The sequence below is a fragment of the Apus apus genome, chromosome 3 (assembly GCF_020740795.1).
Source record: "Apus apus isolate bApuApu2 chromosome 3, bApuApu2.pri.cur, whole genome shotgun sequence".
Taxonomy (NCBI): Eukaryota; Metazoa; Chordata; class Aves; order Apodiformes; family Apodidae; genus Apus; species Apus apus.
In genome coordinates, this window is record NC_067284.1 from 80,523,036 (window position 1) to 80,537,567 (window position 14,532).

The 14,532-nt window shown below is 37.1% G+C and overlaps 1 protein-coding gene across 3 annotated transcripts in view; it reads right to left on the minus strand.

The window, feature by feature from the left end:
* Positions 1-229: 229 nt before the first annotated feature.
* The window catches only part of PRKD3 (protein kinase D3), a 44,930-nt gene continuing 30,627 nt past the window's right edge, over positions 230-14,532 (minus strand). For all 3 annotated transcript variants that reach the window (XM_051614454.1, XM_051614453.1, XM_051614455.1), the window contains exons 12-19: positions 11,934-11,986; positions 11,543-11,615; positions 8,286-8,392; positions 7,553-7,714; positions 6,934-7,032; positions 5,265-5,532; positions 4,300-4,385; positions 230-3,425 (exon numbers count right to left, since the gene is read on the minus strand). In XM_051614454.1, coding sequence (XP_051470414.1) covers positions 3,252-3,425; positions 4,300-4,385; positions 5,265-5,532; positions 6,934-7,032; positions 7,553-7,714; positions 8,286-8,392; positions 11,543-11,615; positions 11,934-11,986 — 1,022 coding nt within the window. In that variant the 3' untranslated portion in view covers positions 230-3,251. The remainder of the gene's footprint in view (positions 3,426-4,299; positions 4,386-5,264; positions 5,533-6,933; positions 7,033-7,552; positions 7,715-8,285; positions 8,393-11,542; positions 11,616-11,933; positions 11,987-14,532) is intronic.

Here is a 14,532-nt window from a genome sequence, read left to right on the forward strand (position 1 = left end):
TGCAGCACACTAGACCTTGCAGACTGACCTACTTTTGGAAGGTATTTTTAATAAAGAGCATGATGTAAGGAATTCTGCAAAAAGACTTATTTCCAAAGCACCTTCTAGCAGATTTTCCCCAGCAGGGCATATCTAATGACAAATCCACAAACAAGGAAGCATAAAGAAGCATTTGCTTCTAAGAATATTTGACAGGAGAGAGAATTCATGTAGATAAAATAAACAAGTCTGATAGGGAAATAAATTTTATTTTCAAGCTTATCAGAGGATATTTACAAACAAGGGGGATGTATAAAAATATAAAAGTACTTGACAGTGTCCTTTTGAGGCTATTAATTTTACATGAGCTTTTTTTCAAGAATCATAGCACTATTTCTTGAATGAATGCAACTTAATTCATCTAGTGGTATGGCTATGAAACACTGTAATCTACTGCTGTTGAAGTTTGCAGTAAAGGTAGAAAAAAAGGGAATAAAAAACTCAGCTATTTTTGCTACTCTGAAGAAAGTTTACTTCTAATGCATGTCTGATTTTTTGGTTCCTGGACTATTAGCTGCCTGTGGCTTCTATTGTCTGGCCCCATAAGTCTGCAAACGTGGACAGGCAATCTCCTCTGAAGGCCAACAGCTTTTTTCTTTTTTTTTAATAAAACTTGAAGAATAAATAGGTAATATAATATTTTAGAGCAGAGCAAACTTCACAGGGAGAGACATCAGCCACGCCTTCTACTTCACTGTTGTGTCCCCCCCCTTCCTTTATTCCTGTTGTGCTTTTTTTCAAGTGACTGAGCTGGCCTTAAAACAACGCAAAGAAAAAGTACAGAAAAACCTGAAGTCACAGCTCAAGTATAAAATCCGAAGATTAAAACCAGACCATATCTACATTATTACAGTTAGGATGAAAGGTAGCAATGGCTTCACTGAAGTTTAGTCACTTGAGCAGTGGAAATTGAAAAAAGCACTGCTTCCTTTGCCAAGCCGGGGCAAGTATGACTACCAGCTTCACAGGTGATGATTCTGCTTCCAAAGATTAAAAATAGTGCCTCGCTGAAGAATCAGTCCTGAAACCTGCCTTGACAGGATGGCAAGGGTAAGGGACAAATTCTACCCCTTCTGAACTCCTTTATGCTGCCTTGACAGCATAGAAGGGGGAGGATGACCCCCTGAGCACACAAGGGGCAGGGTCTGCCATCAGGCCAGTCCCTTTGCACAACCTGAGAAAAAGATGTCCTAGGAGAGAAAAGACATGGTGGTTGGAAGGGCTGAAATGCTCTGCCCGCTGCTGGCTGTGGGAAACTGCCATACAGATTGCACCAACTTTTTGTACAAAGTTTGGTATATACTAACAAGGAAGCCAGAGGTAAGCCTTAGACACCTACAAAATGTAGTGGCAGTTAGATTAAGGGCAACAGAGAAAGAAAAGCTGGGTTAAGGACTCAAACCTACCTTTGGGTACATACTTCTGCAACTGCTACTGACTTCACTGCCAGGTCTCTGTCATTGCAAGCAGCTGCCAGCACTGAAATAACCTGTAAAACTGTATGCATATCTAACAACTTAGAAAAAGTCTGCTCACCTGCTTCCTTACCTGAATAACAACAGTAGAAAAAAATATTTATCTACACACACACATACAGACAAAAAAAAAAAAACTTTATAGGAGAAAGAGGAGCTGCCCCAAAACCTATCAATGACTTTGCAGTTCCATACTGTAACAGTATGTTTAAAAAGTATTTCAATCCAAGCTCCAGTTAAACAGCCTGGCACATCAGGGCTATGTAGAGCCATTCAGCACCTTCCAGCAACACTGCTGTTATTCCACACAGAAGGAAAGATTTCACCTTTTCCATCTTTTAAAACAGGACAAAAAAACCCTCTTCCATTTGCATTTAGCATTCATGGCCTCAAACATTTTTGAAATACCATGAACTGTTACACTGTCCTCTGACAAAACAATTTCGAAAGAACACAGCTGCTCCCTCTCTTTTGTGCCACAAGTCCAGTAAGTTGTTGAGAATCCACCAACCGAGACACATGCATTAAAAAAAAATACTTAGGGCTTGGTTTTGGACTCTTCATTCAGCTCAAAGACCACGACCAAGCACAGTAAAGAAGATGGGAGGGGCTGCAGGTTAAGGTCAGGAGGCAAAGCCCTTTCCCCTATAATCCAGCTGCCCTGGCAGAAGCAACAGGTGATTTGGTATCCACCATAACTCTGCTCAAAACCTAGGAGTAAAGATACAACCTAGCAGACTACAAATTACTCTTCATGTAAGTCTATGGAACCATAAAAAAATAGAAAAATATTAGAAAAATTTAAAAATCTAATTACTTAAAACAACGGAAGAAAGCTGCATATATTTTTCCCTATTCTTCCACATTTTTCTGCTAGAAGCTGTTTTTCCAGAGTGAAAGGATATGCTACATCAAGTCTTGTGCGCTCTGTGCTTTGCTTGTGTGGTTTTAAGGCAAAATGCCTTTGGTGTGTATCCATGACACGTGCCAGCCCTGCACAGAAACACACTGGTGTGGCTTATTGCTCTGGTTTAACAGACAAAGTAAAGGACTAGCACAGCTTTGATTGTCATCTCTTCAGATTGTCAGCCAGCATGTCAAGAGGAATGTAGGAAGTTATGGGGTTTTCTTTTTTGGAGTATCTGAAAGAAGTTCAGTTAGGGCAAAGACACACATATTTAACTGTCTTAACAGCAGCAAATTATTCCTTCATCTATGAAGCTGTGTTGGACCTAAACCACCATGTTTTGCTATTAGCCAAGGTATTCTGCACCGATTCCTTTTTACAGTCTCTTCACCATGCACGGTTTAGGATAAGGGAGATGTATCTAAGTAACAGAAAACAGTCCTCTATGGCCTAGTAGGTAGGGATTAGAAAACCATTACAAAATTCTTATTGTGTAGACTATGAAAATAACCAAACAAAAAAAACCCAACTTTGAAAAACACAAACCATTCAATCTGTACACATTACACCTCAGTAATGGCTTTGTAGCCACACAACTTGGTGAAATGTAACCCAGCAGGGCTTGTCCAGTAACTACTCATAATTTCAGTCCGAAATGGAGAAGACCTTGTCAGGCAATCGTCTGTTCCCATGTCAATGCAGGATCCTCTAGGGCTTTGTACAGTAAATTACGTGTACAGCATTCGAAAGAGCAACAGTTGTTCCAAAACTTATCTTCAGTTTCTGTCTGAAGTGTCCTTCTTTGCTGAAATTTAGGATAAATGAATAAATCAAGGGTCTTCTTCCATGTCATCTGGATTAGGAGCCATAATAAAATGCTGGGGATACTCAAGATTGTGTTCATAAGCATGTTCCTTCCAGCGTGCATCATCACTCTCATGGGTAATGTAACGCTCTCCAATGCGTGTTTCAAATTCTCTGAGGTCAAGCCAAGTCTGATAATCCTAAGGAGTAAAAAAAAAAAAAATTAAGAAAGCAGTTTAAGAAACAGCAGCACTACACTCCCACAGATAAATTCTTCAGTTTGTCTCTACTTTTAGTATAAATAGCCACAAGAAACAATCAACAAGATCTGTTAAAATAAACCAACACAACGAACAACAATGAACACATACACACCCCAAAATATCCCAAAAGAGTGTCCACGAAGAGCAGCTCAAAATTAAACAGGTCAGTATTACAGGCTGTAATACTGTAAATCATGAAAAAATTTTTGAACAAGACAGCTGTTAGCTTTATTATAAAAACAATGTGTTTAAAACACATCCATGAAATGACACTAATTCAAATATTGTTTGGATTCAAAATTAATTGGATTTTCTCCTTCATGTTTTTTAGGCTATTTGTGTGCATGGATATGTGTACACGGTATTGTGAAAGGAACCCATGTCAAACAAGTGGATAAATTCCATTCCAAACCATACTCTTCTAAAATGACTACAAGCTGTGGCACACACCAGCTTCTGAGTCCACTTCAGCACTGAACAATGTTGCTCTCTATACTGATTTCAGTGGGGCTCCATCCACCCATCATGCTCTCAGGAAAGGTGCCAGAAGAGTAAAACTAAGCTGCTGTCAGACAGAAAGGAACTGGTAGGAGAGACTGTAAGACAAAATCTTCCTTGAGGAAAGAAGCCATTAACAGATGGGCAGAATCCTGGAGCACATAAAATATAAAGCTATAAACAGAAACACTCAAGCCTCCATGAATGCTTCCTAACAAACTCTGACAGCAGTTTTAATAAGCCTCTGAAGAATTTAATTAAAAAAAAAAAATATTCACCCATTATGAACACATTGAAAAAGCCATGAATTTACCTGTAACCACGGATGACTAAGGGATTTGTCAACACTGAAACGTTTTCTCATCTTCACTTGAAGCAAATTGTTTATTAAATCAATGGCTGACAAAAAAGAACAGAACAAAAATTACATTGCTTAAATACTAATCACCTTTATCATCATTCACATGTTGCACTGAAAGTATATTTTTTGTGTGTGTATCCTACTGAACTCTTTTACAGATAAAAAAGCTCTTGAAATTATCATTAGCTTTGCTTATGTTAAATGAGGCAACAAAAAAGGTACAGGTTAAGCTTCCTTTCCCTTTCAGGGAAACACTAAAAGCTTTACAGTATTACTTGTTAATCGTTTTCCCTACTGATTTTAGTGATTTCCAGAAATGTCTAGATAACTTAAACATAATCCCATGTTCCAAAATTATGCAGGTACTTCCACTACTGTATAATTTCGTATATTTTCTTCCACATCTACCTGTGTTTTAATCACATACAAATCACTAATAACAAAGCTAGCATTGGAGACCAACTTAATAAACTTCTGATTGTTCAGACCTGACAATTAGATCAAAGTTTTGTTTCACCTGCTAATGTACAAAACTAAAATTCCAGGTTCAACTTCAAACCATTTCTGTAATCATAGTTTAGGTAAAGTAGGTTTTGAGAACAGCATTCAGCAAATACTCATAAATGATTTAACTTTTCATGGGGAATTTTGGGAAGTTCCAGGTTACTTATCATGCATGCAAGTAATTTTTCTTGCTAAGTTTCTTGGCTCCTCCAAATTATCTAAAACATTACATTTAACGATTTATCTTTCACAAATACATGCCAGCTCATATTGATCTATTTTGGCACAGCCCACTCAACTCAAACTATCAATAACTCTCACGCTTCTATCTGACTGAACCCTGAGATTTAAACACTTGAAACATATTACCTACATATAAAAGACATTCTAATAGAGAAACTTAATTTCATTACCTTCACTAGAAATCTCCTTCCAAGGATTTGGTGGGTACATAAATGCTGCATTTTGAATCTGATCATTTATATCCTCATCTTCATTAAATGGGAATGTACCACTAAGGCTCACATAGACAATAACTCCTACTGACCACATGTCTAGAGAGCGGTTGTAACCTTTACTCCTGAGAACCTCAGGGGCAAGATAAGCAGGTGTACCCACTACAGAGCGCCTGAAAGATTTTTCACCAATGATACGTGCAAAGCCAAAATCACAGAGCTTCACCTGCAAAAGAAATATATTTTAAACTGAGAAATGTCTGCTTGGCCTTCAAAACATGCTGCTGACCAAGACCAGAATGGTACTTGATGCCCTTCTGCCATCATTTAAACATTGTATGCATGAAACAGACAAAACATTACATAAGCCAGTTGGTTAAGGTTTTAGGTTGCTGGTACTGCAGGCTGCAGATGGACCATGCTTTACACTGAGACCTGAACTGGCCTTGCACAGACTCAGGTCCTGAGGTAGCCTGTCTAGTGCATAGCCACAACTGTGGAAATAAGGATAAAACACTTGATTACAAATGTTGTGTGGGACAGTGTGAGATGATCAAAACAAATGATAAGTTTTAGCTGGGCAGAAGAATCCAATAATAATCCAGGTAAAAAGCATCAACAGCTGGTGCCTGCACTGATGCTCATCTTCATGGTTCTGGGATGGTTCTTCAACTCAAACACAGCAGACATTTGTCCAGCAAAAAAAGGATCCTAATCAAGTCCAACACTAACTGCAAGCTAACAAGCCCTCCCTCAGGGTATAAGAGCAAGCAGTGCACTAAAGGCATCCAAGTAACTCTCCAAACGTCCACTCCACTTTGCATTCATGTTGCAGGACTGGAAACAATTCCCTGATGCTGCCTATCAACTTTTTATATCTGTATATCCTCCACAAAATCCATCCTATCCAAGGTATCTAAGGTAGTAGCTGACTGAGCCAAGTGTTGACGATACATCATACTAGTACCACTCAACAGCATTTCTCTTACAGAAATCAGCTATTTAGTTTATATTACAATGTAATAACACGCATATTGATGATGACAATCCCTGACCAAGAGCAGTGACAAATGAGTCAGTCCCTTTTCACAACAGCTTTTAAGTAAGACAGAGAGGAGCAAAGAGGTGAAGTAGATGCACAACAGGGAAGTAATTGTTTCCCAGAGTCAAGCAATGCTGGAGCAGAAAGGAGGGCTGGTCTTGAAGCTTCTAATCCTGGGCCTTTTCCACTAAACTATCTTAGCTAATGCAGAATACCCATTTCCATGCACTCTTCACAAGCATAAATACAGATGCAGTCTACACAGCCTTTTGCTAAGTGTTGGCAGCAACCGTAGTTCTCAGTGTCCTTAGAAGAAAGAATGCTGGTGCTGAACATTGTTGTGAGATGTGATCCATGTCTGAGGGAAAAAAACCTGAAACAGGCCACTGAGCACAAAGCTAGGCTAAGAGTTGGAAGGGGAAAAAAAGAAAAGATAACTATAATGCATGTAGTTCAAGTAATTCCAGAGTAAGTCAGTTGAACAATCCCACAAGTGGTCACCTCTTAAACTGCAGTGCCTGTATTTTTTTTGAAAAAAAACAATGAAAAGTGGTGAAAGAAGTATTTTTTTTAATCTTCACTCACTTGAGGGAATGGCTCTGCTGATGCTAGCAGTACATTTTCCGGTTTTAAATCACAGTGCACAATATTCTTGAAGTGTAAATTCCTCAAAGCAACAAGTATCTACAAAAAAGAAAGAACATTTTCAGAACTATTCAAGTGAATCAAGAGTATGAAAAGCCACACACCCTAAGCAATACAGTAATTTGTATAAACATCATCCTCAAGAATTAACCCATACACTATTTTTTCCAGCCTATCAAGACTTAGAAAATCAAACCCATTTATGTTTTTTTGTTTGGTTGTTTTTTTTGTTTGGGGGTTTTTTGTTTGGTTTGGTTTTGTGTTTGTTTGTTTCTCATTTTCCACTCCTTCCTCTATGTCTTTTCAAATGCTTACTGTTTTGACATGCATCTTTGTCTGTCCATAATGTTACGTCTTGGGAAAGCAGGAAAAAAATATGAACATAATTAACATTCAAACTTCTTCCAATGTTTATTAAACTTTCATTAGATGTGCAACCGTCTGTGCAGTGTCTTTTAAATAACAACACAGAAAACCCCTTCTCCAAGTTCCATTCTCACGTAACCACAAAAAGACAAATCTAGCCTTTCCTCTCAAAGAGGAGAGGCTGAATGCACACCTGAGTGACCATGAACTTAGTTATTCGTTCCGGAAGTCGACTTTTCTCACTGGAAAGAATCATTTCTAGCATGTCCCCATGCAGCTTTTCCATCACAACAAAGACACGTTCTGGGGTTTCAAACATACATTCCAGGTTCACAATCCCAGGGTGGTGCAAATTCTAAAATAAAGCAGTAGAGGTACATCATTAAAATAAAACAGTATGAAATATCCTGAATTACACAAAACTGCTGCATCTCAAATAAAAAAAAGAAGTGGAGAGTTCAAAATGAAAATACAGAATGCCTAAGGCAAGAAACTAGCTTTAAACATAAACCCAACCCATGAAACATGCGGATTATCACTCCTAAAACCAATTTAATACAAAATATCCATAGTGATTAATTTTACAGTCTATACACTCAGTAACTTGAGTACAGAACATGCAAAAATAACACTCAGATTAAAAAGTCAGTAGTGGAAGACAGCCAAAAGTAATACAGAGTTTCCTGCTACCTGCAGGAGACAACATGGAGCCGAAGTACATGCCTTCAGTGGATGCCCTATAGGGGGTAGATACCACCCTCAAGTTATCAATTCTACCAAATACTCAGGAATTCCTACTCTTCTAAGATCTCTTCTTACAAGAAGATTCAGAAATCACATTTAGACATCAATTCAGAGCACTTACAATACAAATCTTGTTAATAGCTTAAGACAAACTCCAATGTGTTTTAAAAAAACTGTTGTACCTGGAGAATGGCTACTTCATTACGAAGCTGACTTTCCTGTTTTGTTGGAAACCTCATCTTGTCAATGACTTTGATAGCTACATCTCTTCCAGTCTTCCTATGCTTTCCTAAACAGAAAATAAGTATCAGCCATCAAGAGGAAGAGATAATTCATAGCTATAAAACATTACAGCAGAAATTCCTTTTGGGAGGAACAAGTATATTTTGTATAAATGTACAATATTGCTATATTTATATTTCAAAGTCCAACTGGTATATAAGTAAGAAGAAGTGATCAATCTCAACAGGACAGTTATAGAAAAATTTAAACTGGTTACTACTCTGCTGTCAGGTATGCATATTGACATTAGATGTATCAGATGAAGTTTTCGCTTGTGCAAGGGACTTGCACATTGGCAAGTAATACCTACTCCCACAGAATATTGCCTCTCCTGCAAAAACATAACAAAACTATTCAGGACAAATACAGAGATCTCCAAGTCCTCTCCAGAAGCTTCACACTTTTATGGGCTCCACGCACACGAAACTATGTCTAATGCCCTGCAGGAATGTTGGGGTAATTATGTGCCATGAACGACACACTAACATCCAGGAAGCAGCCTGCTGTGATCTAAAAGCTCTACAACCTTGTTTGAAGTAGTAAAACATGCTGCTAGCACAAAATGCTATTCCTTGCTGCAACCTACATAAGCTACATGAGAAGCATTCTGCAATATACAGATAGGATGTTTCAAGGGCTAATTAAGTACATATAAGTGCTTACCCAGCTTCTCCACAACTGCCAACCTGACTTGTAACATTCTCATCAGAGAGGGTTAGTGAGGTCACATACTGCAAGGCCTTGATAATCTAAGACATTTAATACTAAACGAATACAGAACACTAAGTGTGCACCAAAGGAAAAAAAAAACAACACAAAACAAAGCATTATCTGCTCAGTGCTACAGGGAGCCCAGCTACACCTTACTAACCAGCCAGGCTTCACCTGCTGCTCAGCAGTCAGCACTGGTAGCCAGGGCTCTGGCAGGGCACCAGAATTGCTCCAAAAGCTGCTGCACCAAACAGCAAATGCACCTGCCTTACAGGTCATCATGAATAAAGGGTCAAAACCAGTTTTATCTCCACTGGACAAAGTAAGGCAGTTAACGGAGATAGGACTCAAAGGCCAAAAGGGTTTATGAGGTTACCAGCTAGGACCAACAACTGGAGAGGAAGAAGTTTTTAAAAGATGACATTTGTCCTGAGGAAAGCATGCACTGCCTAATGGGACTGTCACAGGCAACAGTATAAAGGCAGAAGTCTCCAGAAAGAGAAATCCAGGGAGTTTTGTCATTTGTCTGCAAGAAATCAGCAATTTTTAGGCAACATTTTAGAAACCACATCATGCAGCTATAATTTAAATAAAATCCTAGATTCAAGGAAAGTGACTCTAGCTCCACTAGACATTAAATTCTATTGAAAAGTATCAGAAATACTAGATGCAAAACTCAGAAGATAAAAGCAAAACCAACAAATTGACAAAACACTTAAAACTACAAAAGGTAGACTACAGCTAAAAACTGAACATGAAGAAATACTAACAGAAAAGTAGCTGGAAAATTCCTTTTCCTAAGTAAAACACAATCAACTAGGGCAAGTTTTACATCAAACTGTCGAGAAATCTTTTTTTTCCCCATCTCCATTTTTCAGACACTTCAAAGCTAATCACAATAGGAAAAGCAGGGGAGGGGGATAAATACAACAAAAATCAATTTTAAAATTACCTTTATTTCTTTAAATAAAAGGGTTTGTTACCATTAGTTCAATAAGCCTACATAGGTGGGGAGAAGCCAATATTAAAAGTTACCTGATCTAGGTCTCCCCAGAGACCAGCTACAATTAAGCAGTGTGTAGAGTCAGCAAAAAATTATTTTATGTTCTCTTTTCTTGCTCTTTTGACTTGTGATTTTATCTTAAGAAATGGAGTATGCATAGCCTATATATTTTAAGGCATTGTTAAGTGCACAGATATATAATATATAATATAATGTTATATAGTATATATATAATATATAATTATATATAATAAAAGCATTTTATAAGCATAGAATCAAAAAATACCAATCTGGATTTTACCTAAAAGGCAATTTAGGAAAGTATATATAGAAACAAAAATCAAAATGTTGAACTACTGTCTGCATTTGTGCATGTTCTGTTGCTAATAGAGGGAGCATACTTCAATTCACACCATGCTTTAAGAAATATAGAAGGAAAAAAGGAGACCCATCTCAAAAGTGATGTAAAACTAGATCACCCAACTGCATTTCTATCAAGCAGTTCAGAAGTAATAGAGAAAAGTATTTAACTACACAGTTGGCACACAGAAAAATCATAGCCACAATACTTCCTGACTAGGATGACAACGTGACAGAAGCAGAAGTGTTACCACTTTTAAATAATTAGTTATCACTTTTTCTTTCTTTCCAGATTTACGGTCTGTGGTTTTCTCAACACCTGAGATACAACATATGGTACAAAAAAAAAAAGGGGGGGGGGAAGATACTTCATATTATGCATTTCTACTATTTCTTCTTTTTGTGGCTACATACTTTGTGTGTAGCTATGTATAGCTATGTTAGCTATATATTGTTAACAAGCTACATGTTGCAATAGTTTTTAAGAACTAAAAGGGATAAAACTATATTTGAAACCTAAACCTGAGACCTCTTGACAAAGAATTCCTCCCTGTACTTTATCCTGCTGACAGAATTTTGTGGAGAAACTGTTCGCACAAAATGTGTCAATAATATGTCTGCATGAATAATGTCAAAGCACAAACTAAAATAAGTATTTTTCAATTGCTTTAGGCCACATTTCTCAGATATCATTAAAAGCAAGTAGAAGTGACAGTCTCCTTACATACATGACTTCTAATACCATGTAATAAAACAAATGTTAGAATTGCAATTAAAAAAAACCATTAACCAAGGTCAAACTCAAACTAGAGACTGCTTTGTATTCAACAGTGATCAAAATGCAATGCATAGTCTAAATTTATTTTGACGGCAAAGCAGAACTCTAAATGCAAAATTACCTGCAAGAAATACTGTACAGAAAACTGCAGAGAGACATTGTGAAGCAATCCAAACAAACCTTTTAACAATAAAAAATTCACATGGACATTCTAGATACAGCTAAACAAATACAAAAGGCTAATCATATAGAGCAGACAGACATTCTACCTTAATAAATGCACAATGGAATCTAATGTAATTTACCTCCATATACAATACCAAACTGACCAGAACCCAGCACTTCATCAGCAAATATTTGGTACACAGAGCTGATATCCTAATGCATGAAAAAAAGAAATCACAAATATCAGGAGCAATCAAAATGTTCATAAGCAGATTAGCTAGTACTGACTAAGCTGTATTTACATTTGATGTTAATCAAGCTCTGTAAAGCTTCCCATCATCACTACCCCAAATGGAGTGGAAAACCAACAAAATTTCCTGAAGAGAATCCACTTAGCTGACTGTAAGCAGGGAGCTACATTCATACAAACTGAGAGCTGTGCCAGGTCAGTAGATTACTTCCTGTACCCTGGTGTTGCTTTTTAATACCCAGGTAAATAAATACTACTATTATACAATGCATATGACTCACCACATTCTCCTGGACCTGGCAATTTGAAACAGAGATGCTTAGAGATAATTCTTCTGCAATAAAGATAAAACTGAGTAAGTAAATAGGTAGGGCAGGCTTCTTCTAGTAAAAAGGGAAAAAAAAAAAAAAACAAACACAAAAATCTTTATTGACTTCTAACACAGTCATAGTGAAACAATTATTATTGACATTCTGCAAAAACATCATGCCCTGGAACTCACATTTCACAGATTGATTAGATTAACAATCCTGGGAGTTTTGCTAGGATTATTTGTCTATTTTTGTTATATTGCTGATTACAAAACTAGTACAACACTATGAGAGTGCACAGAATAGAGAGCTGGAAAACCAAAAGCAAGAGTAATGAAGTGAGTGTATCAAAGTTCATTAAACTACTAAAAATTTCTGGTAGTAATATAGAAAAATACAGAGAACTGGGTAGATGTCTTATAGTCAAATGAATGTGGTTACTAATTTTCTGTGGCATCAAGATATACAGAATTAATGCATAAGAAAGGAAACAAATCAAGCAAAGCAAGTAACAGAAGACTCGATAATTAAAACAAACAGTAAAATGCCTAATACAAACAAACTTTGCTTCATGGACAAACTGTAGAAGCATATCAATCTTCGGAATAAAATAGCACATCTAGGAAGTGTAATCTGCCAGTAGTAAAAGACCAGATAAAGGTACAGGATACTTCAGACTGTAGCAGATGTTGATACAAAGTTTTCATTACAGAAATAACATTATGATGCATTGACAAGAAGAGATACATCAAGGAAGGAAGAAAACACTCTCTTCTTTTTACTTTCAAGACAGAGGTGAAGTATCTCAAATAAATACCTATCATTTGTTAACTTCAGAAAAAAATTAGAACAAATGTATCTAGAAGTTGTGTAGAAGATACGCTACAAATTTACTAGCATTTTGAAAAGAGCCTTTATCACCTTAAGAAGATCCTTTTGCTTCAAAAACAGAGAACAAAATGCATCCCCATCTGACTTCTGCTACCTGTGCTTTATCTCAAAGGAGGAATTTACAGGCTGAAGATAGCCAAAAATACTAGTTCTCAAAGACTCTCTGACTACAGCATCTGAAACACGACCTGGAATTACAGCCTGGCGTGCATCTACTGATTATTGATCATAGCCAAGTCTGCATTGGAGTAACAGTAAAGAACACAGGGAAAACAAAGAAAGGCAGACAAAAGAGTTAACTAAGAGGAACACAAACTGCAGCAAGGTTGAAACAAAGTAACCAGAAGATGAAGACACAGTTTTTGAAACTGCTTAAAGAAAACAGGCTGAGCCCTTCTCCACAGACAGCTCCAGAATCCAAAATATCTGGTATGTAGAGATTGAGTTACTCCTTCCAAATAAATCAGTTTTTCTAGTGTCTCAAATGCATAAGAATAAAGGCTGAAAAACTGTCACTTCTGAAGAAATCAGTAATGCCAGGATTCAATTGCCAAGTTACAGCTTGCTGCTCTTCCTCATTTCAGCTCAGAAACATCTCACCCGCTACACCAGGTATAAGCTCAGAAAGGACTCTCCCATGGGTCAGACTGGAAGGACATCCTCATTTCTAGCTACTTGCTAGCTAGAACGTGGTATAAATTGACAAGGTGGTGTCTTGTGGACATTTTGACACTACCAATTCCTGCTGCTTCAAGTATTTTAAACACTAGCAATGCCTCCCTCCTCTTTTGGTCTAATTTAAAATAATATATTTAAGGCTCTGGGGGTTCTGTTTTTTTTAAGTAAAAGCCTAATGTTCTTAAAGGCTCTTGGAATACATTACATGGCTCACAATGTTCAATAGTGATGAACATACATTTTGTAGACTTGTTAAGAGTTTAAAAATCAACCCGATCATGTCTAAGAATATGGGAACATCATTCCACAACTTACACTCCTACAATCCTAAATATGCCAAAATACTTCCTCTCTGTATCTACCTGCACAGCTCTATTCTCTACCATTGTCAAGTTTTACTATAAAAATATTATTTATATCTGCAAAAATATAGCCTTTGGAAAAAGTAACTGCCTTTAAGAACCTCTCAGCAACAGTAAGCCTTAGGTTCTAGAAAATAAGAGTTTTGCTATATAAATATATTTGGAACTAAGAATTTAATACCAGAAGTGGCACTTCACCTACATATACCAACATACAGTTATGAGGTTCTATCATACAGGTATGACTCTTCAATGTAATAGTTTACCATTAACAACAATGGTTGCATTTTCAGAAAGGGCCTTTACCTCAGACTAGCATTTACATGCTCTTGACTGTTGCTGATTCAGAATAACCAAATGGCAGAGACAGAAAAACCAATCTCAGAAACTCATGGAAAAGAAAATTTCACTAGAAGAAGATAAAGGAGTAGCTAGAAGAAGAAAGGAAACTAAAGAAAGAATGGATAAATCTCAGTACAGAGCGCGAATCAATGTCATTGCAAGGAACAAGATGATGTCTAAAAAGAAAAAAAACAACAACACGCATACAGCCGAGCAGAGCCTTGATAATAAATACAATCCTATCCCAGAGAAAGAAAGGGAGGATGCATGCACAGATGGAAGAACAGGATACTTTT